We start from the raw sequence: 16,087 nt of genomic DNA on the forward strand, positions 1-16,087 counted from the left end.
AGATAACTTTACACAAACGCTGATTTTTATCAAGCAAAACTTATTTATTACAAAAATATTTTATTTATTTAATTTTTCATTGTCTCTGAAGAAGGCTCAAAAATGAGCCAAAACATGTAAGAATAATTTTTGTAATAAATAAGTTTTGCTTGATAAAAATCAGCGTTTGCGTAAAGTTATCTGCGCTTAACTCCTAGTGTCCTTTTCCTTTCCAAGTTAATTTTGAATTATACGGGAGTTTTTGTTATCAAAGAATTATTATACAATTTCAAGTTCTTTTAAAAAATCTATAGCAAAAGACATGCATAAACTTCAATAAAGTATTCTAATATATAGATTATTGTGAAATAGGTCTATACATATAAAAACATGTTTTTGCAATTTCAAAACGCAATACTTTACAAATTTATATAATATATATACAGTAATATATTCGACATAAAATGCTAATAAAGTTGCTAAGTTTTAATAGGATATTACTCTCATTTCTGCTTTCTTTTTCTCTTCCTCTAGCTGCCTAGATTTGTTGATCCATACTTGAGTATCATCATCCGAATCAACTTCACCCAAATTCTTCACTTTTGACAAATTTGCCTCAATTTGTCTCTTTTCTTTCTGAGTACCTATCTTTTCTCTCAGCTTCTGCGCTTTTATTTTATCACTATTGTTTGGTGCAGGTTTATGATAAAACTCGCCCAGATCATCTTTAATTTTGTTAGGATCATCTTTAGATATATTATCTACTTCCAATGGTTTTAATCCCAATTTTGCACGAATCTTGTTGGTTTCTTCAATAGATAATGAGGTTTGCGATGCTCCACCTTTAACAGGGGATGGACTACGCTGTTTTGAGATTTCAGGTGGAGGAGGTGTCGATGGATGTGATGATTTGGATATTTTTGGTGGCGGCGGAGCATTAACGATTTCAACTGAAAGTTAAAAGCTTTCTCATTCTTCTATAATTACATACAAGTATAATTACTAACTATTATAATTATATGTAAATGCACTTTTATTTGTTACAATTGCACATAATCTGTTACTATATATGCATACATATAGTAATATATATATTACTATATACATATATATATATATGCTATAGTACACTACCAATTCTCTTACCATCGCTGTCGTAGTCTTTACGCTCTTTCCTTCTGTGCTTCTTATGGTGCCTGTGTTTCTCCGACTTTTCGCGTTCGGGTGTGTAGCTTCTAGAGCGACTGCGATGACGCTTCTTTTTGGTATCACGAGACTTTTCGGTTTTATGACGTTTGTTGGAGCCCATATTAGTGCTCTCGATTTAACGGTGCTTTCGTTTTTTCTGTTTCACGATTACAGCTCCGTAGACGTATATAACTGATGCTACACACGTATGTCGTCGTACTACTCTTACTAATTGAATTGTCGACAATATCGGGATACTATTGCAAAACAGCAATAAAATACCGTGAGATATCACAAATCACAAACTGAGTCGATATACTTGTTCCACAGTTCCATGGTGGAAGTAAAAAGGTGTGCTTATGCGCAGGCACTTTTTGCTGGCCAATGACAGAGCCTGACTCAACTTCGCCATCTTGAATAACTTCTAACGGGGGAAATTTTTAAACGAAGAAACGCAAAATATTATGCACATACAATTAAATACACCACCATGCACGGTTCCATCTAGAATTAACGAAGTAAAAAGAGACCAAACCATTGGGCGCGTTCAAATTGACAAAACAACTAGCCTGCTCACCGAGCAAACGAACATAATTGGTTGTTACTTACAGATCCAACCAATCATATTCAATCTCTCAGCAAACATATCTAGGGTGCGGTCAAAGTCTCGCTACAAATGCTTTGAAGCGTTTGATTGACCAATCAGAACAAAAAGTATTATATTTTATCCAATCAAAAAAATGCTTCGAAGCATTCGTAGCATTAGGTCTGTTCGCGTTGCTTGCACTTTTTGCACTTACCATCTTCGCTTTCTCTCTTTTTAACGTCGAATATATATCTGTCTCATTTTAAGTGCAAAATTATTTGGGGATTTCATGCAACGCGAACAGACCTATTAAATGGGCCTCAATAGTTTTGCAACCGTTTTATGATCCGTCTCGCTGATTGGATTATATTTTTAAACCTAAAGGAATAGTCCTATCTCAACGAAGAATCATAAAACAGTTGTAAAACTGTTGAGTCTGCTAAACGCGACCATTGGGCGAGTTCAAGACGGCAAAGCGGCTAGGTACGCTTACCGAGCGATTGAATATAATTGGTTATTACTTATAGATCCAACCAATCATACTCGATCGCTTGGCAAGCGTACCTAGCCGCTTGAACTCGCCCAATGTCATGATTGGCTGACAGTCACGCCAATCAGGACGCGGAACATCGGTGCGCTTCTCTGTCTCTAGCTGTCATGAACTGTCTTGAACTCGCCCATTTGTAACCAAGGGTGCGTTCCGAGTCGCGCATGAAGCGCGTGGACTGCAATACTGATGCACAACACTTTGAAATTGTTCCGTTTTTTCAATGCGCGCATAACACGCATGAAGCGCTTATGAATTCGGACCGGTTTCCTGTGCGAGCTATGCGAGTTCAAGATGGACGCTATACAAGACGTCAATAAACAATTTCTAATAATTGTAATTTCTTCTTTAATACTTTTAAAGAAAAATGATGAAAGTTCCGATGACAATTCCGACTCGAGCGTTAGTGAAAATGAAGTCGAAGGCATATCTCTAAATGATACGCAGAAAATTTTTTTTTTCTATTAATAGTAGATAAATCACGTGGAAAACAAATTGGAGTTGAAAAAAATTATTGATTACGTCGATCGCGTAATTCCTAATTAATATAACGTCTAATCTATACATTAAATAAATCAAGGTAAAATAATATGCCATTAATTTTGATGGAAGTATTCAACATAAATTAAAAGGGCGAAGTAAAAGTCAGAAGTAAATTACATTTAAAATAATTTAAAAATGTTAACATATTTACAATAGAAATATTACAAAAAATTGCTTAAAATTAAAAACATTATGCCCGTTACTTAAAATTAAAAACATGCTGCGCGTAACAATTGTTAAAATTAAAAACATGCTGCGCGTAACAATTGTTAAGCAATTTTTGTAATATTTCTATTGTAAATATGTTAACATTTTAATATTATTTTAAATGTAATTTACTTCTGACTCTTACTTCGCCCTTTTAATTTTTGTTGAATAATGCCATTAATTTTATCTTGGCTTACTTTCGCCATATCCTCTTCATTTAAAAATAAAATTAATACTTTATTTTTATCCTCTAATAAGACCGGGAAATCATGCAATTGCTGTAATCGCTGTTCCATCGCAAATCGCAAATATTCGTCCGTTCATTGTTGTATTGTCCGGTACTCGTTGCTCGTTCCGAATTACAAATCATGCGCATAGACCGCATGAACGCATCAGACGCATCAACTGCCTCAGGTCGAAAGAGAAGCAGTCAATGCGCTGAGTGGAGTGCTAAGAATTCAGTACGGTTAGTACAATCTGGGGAATTCAAGTACTCTCGAAGCGCTTTCGAAGCGCGCAATAGTTAACTCGGAACGACTAGTGACCCTATTACAGGGTCACTAGGAACGACTTTCTATGCAGTCTACGCGCTTCATGCGCGACTCGGAACGCACCCCAAGTCTCAACTTGTATGTACTTATATGTACTAAGTGATAACTCTGGTAAAAATTCTTGGAAAGAGAGACGAAGGGAACACATTCACAGCAGTTGCGGATTACAATTTTTTACATCTCAAAGTTTTTGCAATGACGATAACAACCCTATCCAACGAAATAATCTACATCATCCTGCATCAAGAAATTGTTAGCATCAAGGACATCGTGAGCTTCGGTTTAACATGCAGACAATTTCTCAATGTGATCTGTCACAACAACATACTATGGCAAACAAAACTTTATCAGAGGTAACTTCGTCATTCTCTCGAAATTCTTATCACGATTTACTTAGACAAGTTTGTTAAGTTTGTCTAAAATTGCGCGCAATTCATAATAATTCATATCCTTTGATTTCGTCAAAAAAAACTTCTAACGAATTGGCACAAATGGTAAAGTGATGACAAATGGTAAACTCAACGAATACGTCAATTTGTATTTTTTTTTTTTTTTTCGCAAATTTCGTACAACTAATTCATTTCAATTTTTAAACTGTTTCAAATTATCTGACCCTTTACTCAAGATAGCATTCATGATAACTTTAATAAGAATTCAATAACGAACGAAAAATCCTGATGGAGTAAATAACTCCATGATCAATTCTCTTTATGTGATTCACTTGATTTCTCATATCTACATTAAACTTTATCATAACTTTTTTATGGCTACATTCGAAGATTAAATATTTGGTTTTTTCGTTCCTATTAAATTGTCATTATTGTTTTGTCTTCAAGGATACAATAACTTATTATTTTATATTTAATAAATAAATAAAAATTAAGATTAAGACAAGGTTAAGAAACAAATGATTACATTTAGAATCTATTCTAAGGTTCAAAAAAGATGAACAAAATGTCTGTTCTTTTTCCACCCCAAGTTCTAAATTGTAGTACCTGGTGCAAATAAGTTAGACAGCTATAGTTTGTTTTATTCTAATAGCGTTTTCAGATGCAGTGGGTTTGAACTCGACCAGGTCAATTAACCTATGTTTGACCCGAAAGTATTATGACATTGTTCAAGCAGAAATCAAAGTAAAGCATTTGACATCATTGATCTGACCCAGATCAAGCTCACTCCATTCGAAAAAGCCATAATTTATTATACTACTTCAGAATTGGTTCAGAATTCTTCCGAAAGAAAAAAAAACAGACTTAAAATGAATAAAATTATTGATATCGATGAACTTTTTGAATTGGTACACACACAGCAATAAGATAAAGTAAAACAATCTTGGTACTTTTGTTTTACTTCAGACCTACATTGTAAACAAGAATGGATTAAAATAAACTGAAATTTTGACCCATTTAAATCTGAATGTATACATACTTTAGTAGCATTTATGATCCATTCTCACTTTTTTACACTTATTTTGATGGAAAAACTTATTTAGATTCAGTTGGATTGAGAAACTATACATCTCAGAATTTTGAATTAAGCTGTGTTCATGATGCATGACCTAAAGAACTGAAATTTTTTTAAACTGAAAGGCATAGAAATGTGCTTCATGCAATTCCTATAAATTAAAAAAGCATTGAGATTCAAAAGGATTTATTTCTAATGTGTTTACACAAATGTGTACTTGTAGGAATCTGAATCTACTTTAATCTGTTTCAATCCATTTTTGTTTACAAGGACCAGTTTACAGAGTTCATCAATAAGGAATAGATAGGAAATTTTCTATGAAATAAAGAGATAAATGTTGAAATTAGAAATTTAGTATTTGCTGCTGAAAAAGTAATAGTTTGCAATAGTTGAAGATTCTGCAATATGATTGGTTTATACATATAGATCCAATGAGATAGATACTAATTGTAAGAGCAAGACTAATTATATTAAAGAATTTTATATTCAATAATTTATTGAACATACATTTTTGAAATTACTGAAAAATAATTTAATGTATTAATTCAGATAGTTATTATTTTACACAATAATGTGTAAATAGTTTTTTTAAAAACTAAACATAGATTCCGAATTATAATTGTTTTATACATGATTACAAATATATTCTTTTTACAATAATTAATAAAAATAATGTGTTTTGTTTACAATATATTTATATTAATGACAAATTTGTTTATAACGAGTATATAAATTTGATGTATTTTGTTGTATTTATTATATTACAAAATAATGACTTTAGTTTTGATTGTTCTATACAACTTTCTTTTTAATTTATAATTGTTTTATAATATGTGCAAATTTTGTAGATGCCCTCACTTAAAATTTTTGAAAATAACGAAGTATTTTTGGTTTTAATGTTAGATGGCCTCGTATGAAAAAAATTTATGACAATCGAATACAAAATAAAGAATGTATAAATTTTAAAGATGAAGTAAAAGCAAGCATAAAATGTAGAAATAAATTACGGAGTCTCTTATCACTAATGTCTGAGAAGTTCTTTCAAAAGGACTATTTATCAGAAAGTGATATGAAACATTTCGATGCACTATTCTGTCCAGATATGGGTGGTCATATCATGAATTATCATTTCCTCAAGGATGAAATGATACATCTGATTACAATGTCCTCGCTGTAAGATTTAATAAATTATTAATATTGTAGAGATGTAAATGTATATGAATTAATTGTGCAATTAATGTACATATATTTTTCAGATTACCTGACTGTAACTTAACACATAAATATTACAGCAAAGAACTTCTTCTATATTTACAACAGCGTCATATAAAGAACATATGGCAGGAATTTATAAATTGTCCCAAAGAACAGCAGCTTCTAGAAAAGGCAGCTACTATTGTAGCACAATGGTATCAACCTCAAAAACATATCTTTTATTGTGATGTGGAAGCATCGCTAGATAATATTGCACAACAGGTATTCGAGCGTCTTAAAAAGGCACATTGGGAGCATCCAATATTCTCAAAATCCGCTGAACAATTTTCTTTTTGGAAACATAACATTAACGATAATCAATGGAGCAAAAAGGAAGAAGAACAGATAATAAATATACTTCGAACAATTTTATTTGATGAATTAGGTTTCTGTGGATCTTCGGTTTCAGACTCCTACACATATAAACTGGAGGATATTCTTATAGATTGTGTAAGATATAAATTATGATTATGTTACATTTCCATTATGAGCACAATTTTATATTTATATGTTATATTAATATAACAATATATAAAAATATATTAATAATTTCTATATATGTATATATAGGATGTGCCAGATTTCACGTGAAACTCATATAATAGCCCATTCCTGAAATTCAAGTCAAAAATTGCAATACCAACATATCTAAACTACAGTAATTTTTTAATAAAAAGGGTTTTAATTTAGTCAATTAAACTGTTCGAAATTCGCGCATTTAGGCATAGTACACTGCACAAAAGTGAAGATATTTTCAAGCATCAATTCTGTTCATTTTTTGAAACACCTTTACTATTGTACAATGTATCATGCCAGATTATGCAAATTTCGATAGTTCAGTTGGCTAAATTTAAATCTTTTTCATTTAAAAATTACTTTATATTTTGATATTAAAATTTTTATTTCGAAATGGTTTCAAGAATTTGCTGTTAACGAGCAACATGCGAAATCTGAGATATTTTACACACACAAAATAATTTAATTTGTAATTTTTAGGTTTTAGAAAACAAAGTTGGTGATGCTGTATCTCTAGCAATAATATTCCACAGTGTAACAAGGAGACTTGGCGTACGCTGTAATCTAATATCGTTTCCTACTCACTTTTTTTTAAGTTGGAAGCCCAAATCGTAAGTATAATTTAATAATTTATAAGCATTTAATTTATCAAACTTATCATATCTCAGTGAATCAATGTCAATTCGACGTCGAATTGATGATTTCGACGTCAAATCAACATCAATTCTATGTCGATTTCATTATCATTTCTCATTGGGATATTTACATGATGATGATGACTCCTTTTATCTCCTTTATGTGGAGCATAGGACGTCTACGAGTCTCCTCCATCTTACTCTATTTTGGGCAATCGTTTTTATTTCTACCCAGCTTTTTCCAATAGATTTCATTATCTATTGTTCTCCTCCAAGACATGGCAGGTCTCCCTCTTTTGCGCTTTCTTTGCGGATTGTATTCCATGGCTATGCGAGCTACGTTATGCGAATCTTTCCTCAGAGTATGTCCGATCCATTTCCATTTTCTGCGACGGATTTCAGTGCCTATTTTTTCTTGCTTGGATGCGCGCAGTAGTTCTTCGTTTGTTGGCGAGTTTGGCCAGAACAGTCTCAGAATTTGTCGCGGACATTTATTCACGAAGACCTGAAGTTTGTTTATCAGTCCGTCTGTGTTTTTCCAGGTCTCGCAGCCGTATAGCAACACAGATTTGATGCAAGCATTGAATAAACGAAGCTTATGTATGTTAGATATCTTTGAGTTTCTCCATATTTTGAAGAAGACTCCATAGTCTGAAGAAGGCTTGTCGGGCCTTGTTTATTCTTTTGCTAACATCTATGTTGGTGCCTCTGTCTTTGGCAATTACGCATCCAAGGTATACAAAGTCGTTGACTTCTTCGATTGTGCGTCCTTCAATGGAAATAGGTGTGCTTATGTTTGTTCCAATACGTATTATTTTTGTTTTGTTGGTGTTGATCTTTAGTCCAACTTCTGCAGCGTATCTTTGAAGTGCTGAAATTCTCCCCTGTGTGTATCTTTGTGTGTATGAGATAGTAACACGATGTCGTCCGCATAGTCGAGATCGTTAAGTCGGTGAGTCAGCAGCCACTGTATTCCGCCTGTTGTTTCTTGATTGCACTTTTCCATCACCGTATCCAGTACCATTAAGAATAGCAGCGGTAATAGAATGCAACCTTGACGTACACCTCTTCTGATTTGGAAGGAGGGGATCAGGTTTCCTTTGAAGAGAACACTACATTTCGCGTTATCATATAATTCTTTTATTAGTCTGAGATATTTACATATACATACAAAATAAATTATAAATCATAAGTATGTATTAAATTTTGTGAACATATTCCTGAATAAAAAAAAAAGACAAATGTTCCTATGAACACTAAGGGTTCGTTCCACTTAACGTTCGCAACGATCGCGTGTATCATCTCATCCTTACTTAATATTCGATTACAAGAAGGACAAAATGATCCTCGCGAGCGTTGCGAACGTTAAGTGGAACGTACACCAAGTAGCAAATACTTGTTATCAAAATAACGGATACAAATAGATTTGAAATAATATACCAATCATGTATGAATTATCCTCAGGCATGTATGGAAAAATTTCTTGTAAACAAAAAAATAATCCTTAAACTTTTAAATGTCATTATTTGATATTACCGTATTTGTATCTATTATTTTAACAACGAAGCATTTGCAAATGTAGTTTGTAGAAACATTTGTTCTATCTTTTTGTTTAGAAACATGTTCAAGAATAGTAAAACAACTTGCATAATATATCATATAAGCACGAATGCTATGTAAATATGTACATACATGAATTACATATCCTTTTTTGTTGCCTATAGTATCACAGAAAAATCTGAAGAAGAATGTTTCTATATTGATATCTTTCATGGTGGGGCCATTGTAGGTAGAAACGATTGTCCCCGAACACGTGGTAGAAGATGTCCCATAGAAAATTTTAATAAACACAATGAAATTAGTCCTACAGAGGTTAGTGTTGTATATCTTATTAAATTTAGAAATAAGTAATAAAAATATTATAGATCAGTCACAAAGAAATTAATTATATATATATATGTGTGTGTGTTATATCATATATATATATATAATGTATATATATATATATACATATATACATAAAACAATTATATATATATATATAAGATATATAACAGCATACACAGTTATATGTAACAGTAGCTTAATTTATATATATATATATATAACTGAAGAAATTAATTTTTTTATTTGTTGCATTGTTATAACTTAGTTTATATATATATATCTTAATTTTAAGGTGGTGTTACGAATGATTTATCATTTACAAATGGTTAATCCTAACTATCAACATTATCAAGACAGAACTCTGCAAATACGCTCATTGATGGAATTCCGTTATATGATAAAGCCATATGATATAGATGAAATTCAAGCACTAGGTCACCATTATATGCAAAATCAAATGGATTTATCAGATCTCTTAAACTCACTACAGAAAATATTGGTATGTAAATTTAATTTATATATAAATAATCGAAATCTGACATTCTTATTAAATTTTTTTTCGCAATATAATAAGAATTAATTATTTAACATAAGAATTATTACTAATATGAGTACAAAAAAACTTTCATTTTTTATATTTTTGTTGCATAAGCAAGTTTTGAGTCTTAAGATGTATATATATTTTCATACATTTGTGCGCTAATGAAGCAACTATATTAATACAAGAAGTGTTTTGTAAACTTTATTTTTCTATATATTCAGAACAGTTGTAACAGAATATCTATGGAAGCAATTCGAGCTAGAGAGCTGCTAATTAAATTTGAATTTTACATGGAGAAAAGAATGGTACGTATTTATGGTAATTTATAATGAAAAATATGCAATTTATGCATATGAAGTCCACTTTATACTATAATTTGTGTTACAATCTATTTATAATTTTACGTATGAAATCATAAATATAAATATAGATTAGAAAGAAACTTCTGTTTGAAAATTGTGAAAGAAATTAAATAAATCATAATTTGATTTTTAATTATATATTCAATTTTCTTCTTTTATTGACATGATCATTCAGAAATGTGATATAGTTAAAAAATATGTGTGAATATGATGAAAGCATAGAGAGAAAATTATTTAATCGTAACAGCACATTAGTTTTAGAATTTTTTTTTTCTCTAGATTACTAATATCAAACACATACATAAATTAAATTTTGTCATTTATATTTATATCAATAAAATTAGTTTATGTGTATATTTGCTTATCCGATTGAATAACTACTTATATTCAAAGTGCTTAAAAATTTTAAGTTTTCAATTTACATCCTTTTATTTCTAAAAATAAAGCATTGTAATTATAATTCTGAATGTTTACATATTTTTTTATATTATTCAATACATAATATTTATAAATAAAATTCTGTCATAAATAATGGATTGTATGAGGTAAACTTTAAATATAGTATGTAATATGTTAATGCTCGCTGCAATTGCACTAAATATTCATTTATCAGAATTTCATCTATTCAGATATAGTTAATGGATTAACCCATTTTATGAATTATATTAATTAAAATATCATATATTATTACAGGATTGCTACAAGTCAGGGAAAAGTAAGGAAATTTAAAAATGCGTCAGGGGAATCAGGGAAAGTCAGGGATTTAGCTAAAATTTTTGGAAAAACGAAATAGCTGTAAAGAAATTTAAAGCATCTGTTTAGCCCGGTGTCTGTTTCATTTAATCACGGCGCCACTGTCGATAAAATCAACTATGATAAAAAATCGAAAAATTTAGCGAAAAATTTAACGCTCTTTGTCATAAGAAAGAAGTAATTAATTTATGCAAGCAATTTGTTAAGGAAAATCAAAGAATTGATCATTTCTGGAGAAACTTGTTTCAGGGTCAGGATAATTTCCAGTTTTTGTGAAAAAGATCCTTATTTTGAGTCATGATCAAGCATTTGTGGAAAGAGGATTTTCAATAAACAAAGAATGTATTGTTGAAAATCAATTACCTAGATCTCTAATATCTTAGACACAAGTTTACGATGACCTTAAGATTGTTGGTGGTCTCACTAAACTTACAATAGATATAAAAATGAGTTTTATCTATTGTAATAGTGACACTATATATACTCGTGTAGAAATTTAAGTAGGATCATACCGGTCAGTTTTCCCTAATTATTGTTAGATTGGTAAAGTACGTATTACTAATTAGCATCAATTTTAGAATAAAATTGTGAGAAAAAAAAGTTCCTCTAAATTCGAGAATTAATTTTTTTATGATGCTTCTAAATTGTCACTCATCTCAAGTTGATTTTATCTTATCGAAATGCAAGGGATATATATGGTAAAGCATTGAAAAAGTAGCACTCTAAGAAAAAACAAGAAAATGCAAAAATTGCTAAAAAAATCTTTGTTTACAAAAATTTCAGTTTTATATAAGAAAGTTCTATGTCACCTATGAACAAGTGAATAAAATACAAATGTTATTTTATATTTTTGTGATTTTTCTTTCAAATATATTAACTTTTATAAGCAGATTGAGATTTTAATAAACGGAACGTAGTTTTGATAAAAAAGAAACTGTATTCATTGATTTATGTTCCTTATATTTTAAGTACAGTAGCAAAAAGAAAGAGAGAAACAGGAAAAGAATCATATTCATACATAAAAGGAAAAGACAAAAAATACTACTAACTTAACAATAAAATGCAGTGTCAGCAATATTAATAGCAATTTAATTACACTGTTACGTTAAATTGCTCGATCAACAAAATATTTAACCATTTTCAAATCAAGATGAAAATACAAAAAATATTTCAAAATATGTATTATTGAAAGTCAGGGAAATCATAAAATTATGTCTGGAAATCAGGGAAATTTAGGATAAAAAATTTATGGCAATCCTGTATTAATAACTGTAACTTGAATATGGAAAATTATTTGGAAACTAAAAGTTTCTAATTTTAAGTTAAGTTTAAATGCATAAAAAGAAAATAATAGTTAAATTGTAAAAGATCTACATTTTTCAGACTTTACTTACAAGTGTCAGTTCGCCAAAGGTAAGATGTAAAATAAAATATGCAGTTGGAATGATTGTCACTTCCAAAAAACATGTTCCAAATTATACAGGCGTGATTATTGGATGGGATGAGACATTTAATCCACGAAATATAACTAATCCAGAACTGAAGATTGTAGATGCGAAATTTAATTCTATGGCGCAACCATTTTATTTTATTCTTAGTGAAGACGGTAATAAGTATTATGCTACCGAAGGTACAAACAGATTACTAGATATGTCTTATGTATATACATGTACTTTTATGATGTTATTTATATGCGTATAAGTGCGATATAACAGATTTTTTATTTTAGATTCTTTAATAGAGGCACACCCACCAAGATGGATTGAGCATATCGAGATTGGCCGATATTTTTGTAGATTTGCAGGGTCTCACTATGTACCTAACGAAGTGCTAAAAAGACAGTATATGTTCGACAAACTTGTTCTCGATGGACTTTGTTAGAGGAAAATGCTTCATTATCAACATCTTTTTTTAGTCTTTTTGTTAAAATATTGTGATCAAAAACTGTAAAGCACACTACTTTTTATTTAACAAATAATTATATTTAAAACAATCTCATTACATTAACTAATTAACCAAATTGCGATATTTTAGTCACTGAACGTTTATTTATGAAGAAATGTGGTACAAAGAGATTGTTTTAATAATAAGAAAAACTGTGATGTGTGATTATAATAAAACAATATTTTTCTAAAGAATGTATATAGCTTTTTATATAAGCAGAATAAAATTAAACTTGTACATAATATTTAATAAATATATATTTTGTATGTGTATAGCATATGTCAAAGCATAATTAATCACTTTTTATTGATATTTAAAAGAGTATCTTATTAAAATAATTTCGACGGAACTTAATGAAACTTAATCAGTGATCAAGTCTTTCAGTTTATGTCTATTTCTATTTTATACCAAATTAATCTCAGTTTAACTTATTTTAAGAATTATATAAAAAGAGAAAAGTATAAAATTAAAATGAATAGATGCTCATAAATAATTAGTGTCAAAAGTAGAACATTTTGTCATTAAATTATCATTTTCTAACTTACCGACATCAAAAACTTTAAAAATAGAACGCAGCTCACGCAAGATAATTTTCTTTCTCGAAATAAATTCGTGTAAGAATACATAAATGTATATACAAAAAAATATATGTATAAAACAGCAAAATCGAAGATAATTTTCTTACAAGTGCAGTATTTAAAAAATCGAATCAAGCATGATCACGTGGTAAAAGGCAGCCATCAGAAGCTATGACGTCAAAATGTGTACATTTCTAAAAACACCGTCATGAAACTCGTTAACACGCGCTATATCTTGTATACAGAAGAAAATATAAATAATCCATACAGAAAATACGTATTTCTAGAAAAGAAAAAGGTGAAAAAAGAAAGGATAGTACAGTCCGAACGAAACAGACATCCATAAGGAAGAAGAAACAAGCACTTGTGACTATCTTCTCTGACTCTATTCATTTTGATCACGCATCTTGATTTTTAACACCCGTATATACTCAGAATTCAGATCTGTTAAAGACAAGTTTTACAAAGTTGTTTGATATAAATTTTTCTGGCAGAATACCAACAGAAATACAACAGAATCTGTGCAAAATGTAATGGTAGATTGATTACAGAAACCTAGCAGAATCTGTTATTTCATAATTATTAGTTAGTGGTGGCTGAGTTACTTGAGATTTGTTGTGTGATAGGTATTTATTAGTTTTAGTCTTTAAAACATACATTCTCTATACATCGCAAGCATGTCAGGAATCAAATTTAAAAAGTGCTGTCTTTTTCTTCTTTTATGTATTATATTTATGTACGGAGCAATTTTTTTATTATCTAATAGAATAGGATTAATCAAGAATGATTCAGTCAGTCTTGCAAAGTTTTTTTGTGAATACACATCTAAGTAGTGAATTGTATGCATTTTCAATCTCTTTCCAAGGTTATATAACATCCTTTAAAGAATCTTTTCAATCTTCCAAGGTTGAAACAATAAATGAAAATTTTATCAATATAGATTTATTAAGGATCTGATAAAATTAATGTAGGGACCGTAAATAATAGGTATAAATTTTAATTATTTTATGTAACATTCCAGAGCAAGGTTGAATAAATCACGAATAGTGATACATAAAAAAAATTCTGTTGGTAATCTGTTATCAGATTATTCTACTGACAGAATACAAGTTATAATGTATAGGTGTTCATAACACAATGTATTAAATACATCATTTGTTCTTTTTTAACATTTACGATGCATCATGCGTGAAACAGAATACATAATGTAGATATCAATTTTCCGTAATACTTTGTTTGCATCTTCTAGCAAATTGCTAATGTACTGTTTTGTTTATTGATATATCAGTTTCTTTATTTCAGAATAAAATATCTAAGTTTGTTTTTTTCATCATTACATCTTTTCAGATAAAAATCAACATTAAATTCTATATTTCTGATTTTAGTACTATGCCGATTTTACCTGCAAATTCAAAGCATTTATCCAATGATGCTCATCCGACAAATCCATACAAGAATGATATTGTGTTAAGTTATCATGATTACTTACTCAGGACATCAGATGTCGCATTACTGGAGAGAAATGACTGGCTTAATGACATTCTAATAGGATTCTATTTTGAATATCTGAATCAACAATATAGGAAGGATAATAAAAGCCAGTTATTATTTATTGGACCCGAAGTAGCTCAGTTATTAAAGATGCAGGATTCTTCACAATATAATATATTTTTGGATCCTATTGAAGCTACAAATTATGATTTTATATTCTTTCCTCTTAATGACTGTGATAGCAACGAGGCAGGTGGCTCACATTGGAGCTTATTAGTATATTCTCGTATGGAAAAAATGTGTTATCATTTTGATTCGTCCAGCGGTATTAATGGCTTCTCTGCGAAAAAACTTGCACGGAAAGTGATAAAATATTTTCTTGAGAAACAAGAGAGAAAATATATTGAAATGGATTGTCCGCAACAAAATAATAGCTACGATTGCGGTTTATATGTTTTATGTTTAGCAGATATAATATCTAAATATGCTATAAAAAATTGTAGAGTAAGCGATTGTGATTGTAGTATCGTTCCAGAAATGGTTTCGAAAAAACGTAACAGTTTATTAAAATTAATTTACGATTTGAAAAATACATCTAATAATGCATAACAGAATTACTATTAATGTTAACAATTTTAGCTACAATGTGGTATTAGCGATTATGGTTTACTTATATAACAAACTTTACTAATGCTCTAAAGTATTAATGTTTTCCTTAATCTTTTCTATTTTTTCTTTGACATTTACTTATATAATTGTTTGACATTAATATACCAAAAATACCTTAAATTTTCAAAAGTTCATACTCTTATTTTTTAAATAAATAAAATTTCAATATTTTATATTATTTATCAAAAGAAAAAGATATATAATGAATTAAATATAAACATATTGAAAATAATTCTTTAAGATTAGAAAATGTTAAGAAATCTATTGTATCAACTATATTATATCCATTGTATAAATAACATGCACAACAATATAAAATGTAACATGATTAGTTGTTTGAATCCATTTGATCAAATAATGATTAATTTGAACGAATTCAGTACAAATATGAG

At 29.6% G+C, this 16,087-nt stretch overlaps 3 protein-coding genes across 5 annotated transcripts in view; 2 read left to right on the top strand and 1 right to left on the bottom strand.

Moving 5' to 3' along the window:
• LOC108780590 (U4/U6.U5 tri-snRNP-associated protein 1) overlaps window positions 1-1,483 on the bottom strand; it is a 5,649-nt gene extending 4,166 nt beyond the window's left edge. For both annotated transcript variants that reach the window (XR_001940908.1, XM_018548349.1), the window contains exons 1-2: window positions 1,126-1,483; window positions 481-929 (exon numbers count right to left, since the gene is read on the bottom strand). Coding sequence is in view for 1 of the 2 variants with exons in the window: in XM_018548349.1 (XP_018403851.1) it covers window positions 481-929; window positions 1,126-1,288 (612 nt within the window). In the remaining variant the exon portion in view is untranslated. The remainder of the gene's footprint in view (window positions 1-480; window positions 930-1,125) is intronic.
• A 2,140-nt stretch (window positions 1,484-3,623) lies between these two features.
• LOC108780614 (F-box only protein 21) lies at window positions 3,624-12,964 on the top strand. Its single transcript, XM_018548378.1, has 9 exons — window positions 3,624-3,954; window positions 5,969-6,238; window positions 6,322-6,769; window positions 7,316-7,446; window positions 9,195-9,342; window positions 9,650-9,856; window positions 10,120-10,203; window positions 12,397-12,643; window positions 12,743-12,964. The coding sequence occupies exons 1-9, from the start codon at window positions 3,797-3,799 to the stop codon at window positions 12,892-12,894; spliced, it is 1,845 nt and encodes a 614-aa protein (XP_018403880.1). The 5' UTR covers window positions 3,624-3,796; the 3' UTR covers window positions 12,895-12,964.
• Window positions 12,965-13,643: 679 nt separating this feature from the next.
• LOC108780634 (sentrin-specific protease 8) lies at window positions 13,644-15,635 on the top strand. 2 transcript variants are annotated; one of them, XM_018548405.1, is made up of 2 exons: window positions 13,644-13,833; window positions 14,921-15,635. In XM_018548405.1, the coding sequence occupies exon 2, from the start codon at window positions 14,925-14,927 to the stop codon at window positions 15,633-15,635; it is 711 nt and encodes a 236-aa protein (XP_018403907.1). In that variant the 5' UTR covers window positions 13,644-13,833; window positions 14,921-14,924. The 2 variants fall into 2 exon arrangements, with proteins under 2 accessions (XP_018403907.1, XP_018403906.1); XM_018548404.1 differs by having other exon boundaries at window positions 13,648-13,901.
• The last annotated feature ends 452 nt before the right edge of the window (window positions 15,636-16,087 follow it).

This window comes from Cyphomyrmex costatus, unplaced genomic scaffold (assembly GCF_001594065.2).
Source record: "Cyphomyrmex costatus isolate MS0001 unplaced genomic scaffold, Ccosl1.0 scaffold72, whole genome shotgun sequence".
Classification (NCBI taxonomy): domain Eukaryota; kingdom Metazoa; phylum Arthropoda; class Insecta; order Hymenoptera; family Formicidae; genus Cyphomyrmex; species Cyphomyrmex costatus.

What these genes read in the sequence shown, in the direction of transcription:
- LOC108780614 (XM_018548378.1), top strand. Translation starts at nt 3,797, where the DNA reads ATGACGATAACAACCCTATCCAACGAAATAATCTACATCATCCTGCAT. An exon ending in CTGATTACAATGTCCTCGCT is followed by an intron (nt 6,239 to 6,321) that starts GTAAGATTTAAT and finishes TATATTTTTCAG; the next exon opens with ATTACCTGACTGTAACTTAA. An exon ending in ACTCACTACAGAAAATATTG is followed by an intron (nt 9,857 to 10,119) that starts GTATGTAAATTT and finishes CTATATATTCAG; the next exon opens with AACAGTTGTAACAGAATATC.
- LOC108780634 (XM_018548405.1), top strand. Translation starts at nt 14,925, where the DNA reads ATGCCGATTTTACCTGCAAATTCAAAGCATTTATCCAATGATGCTCAT.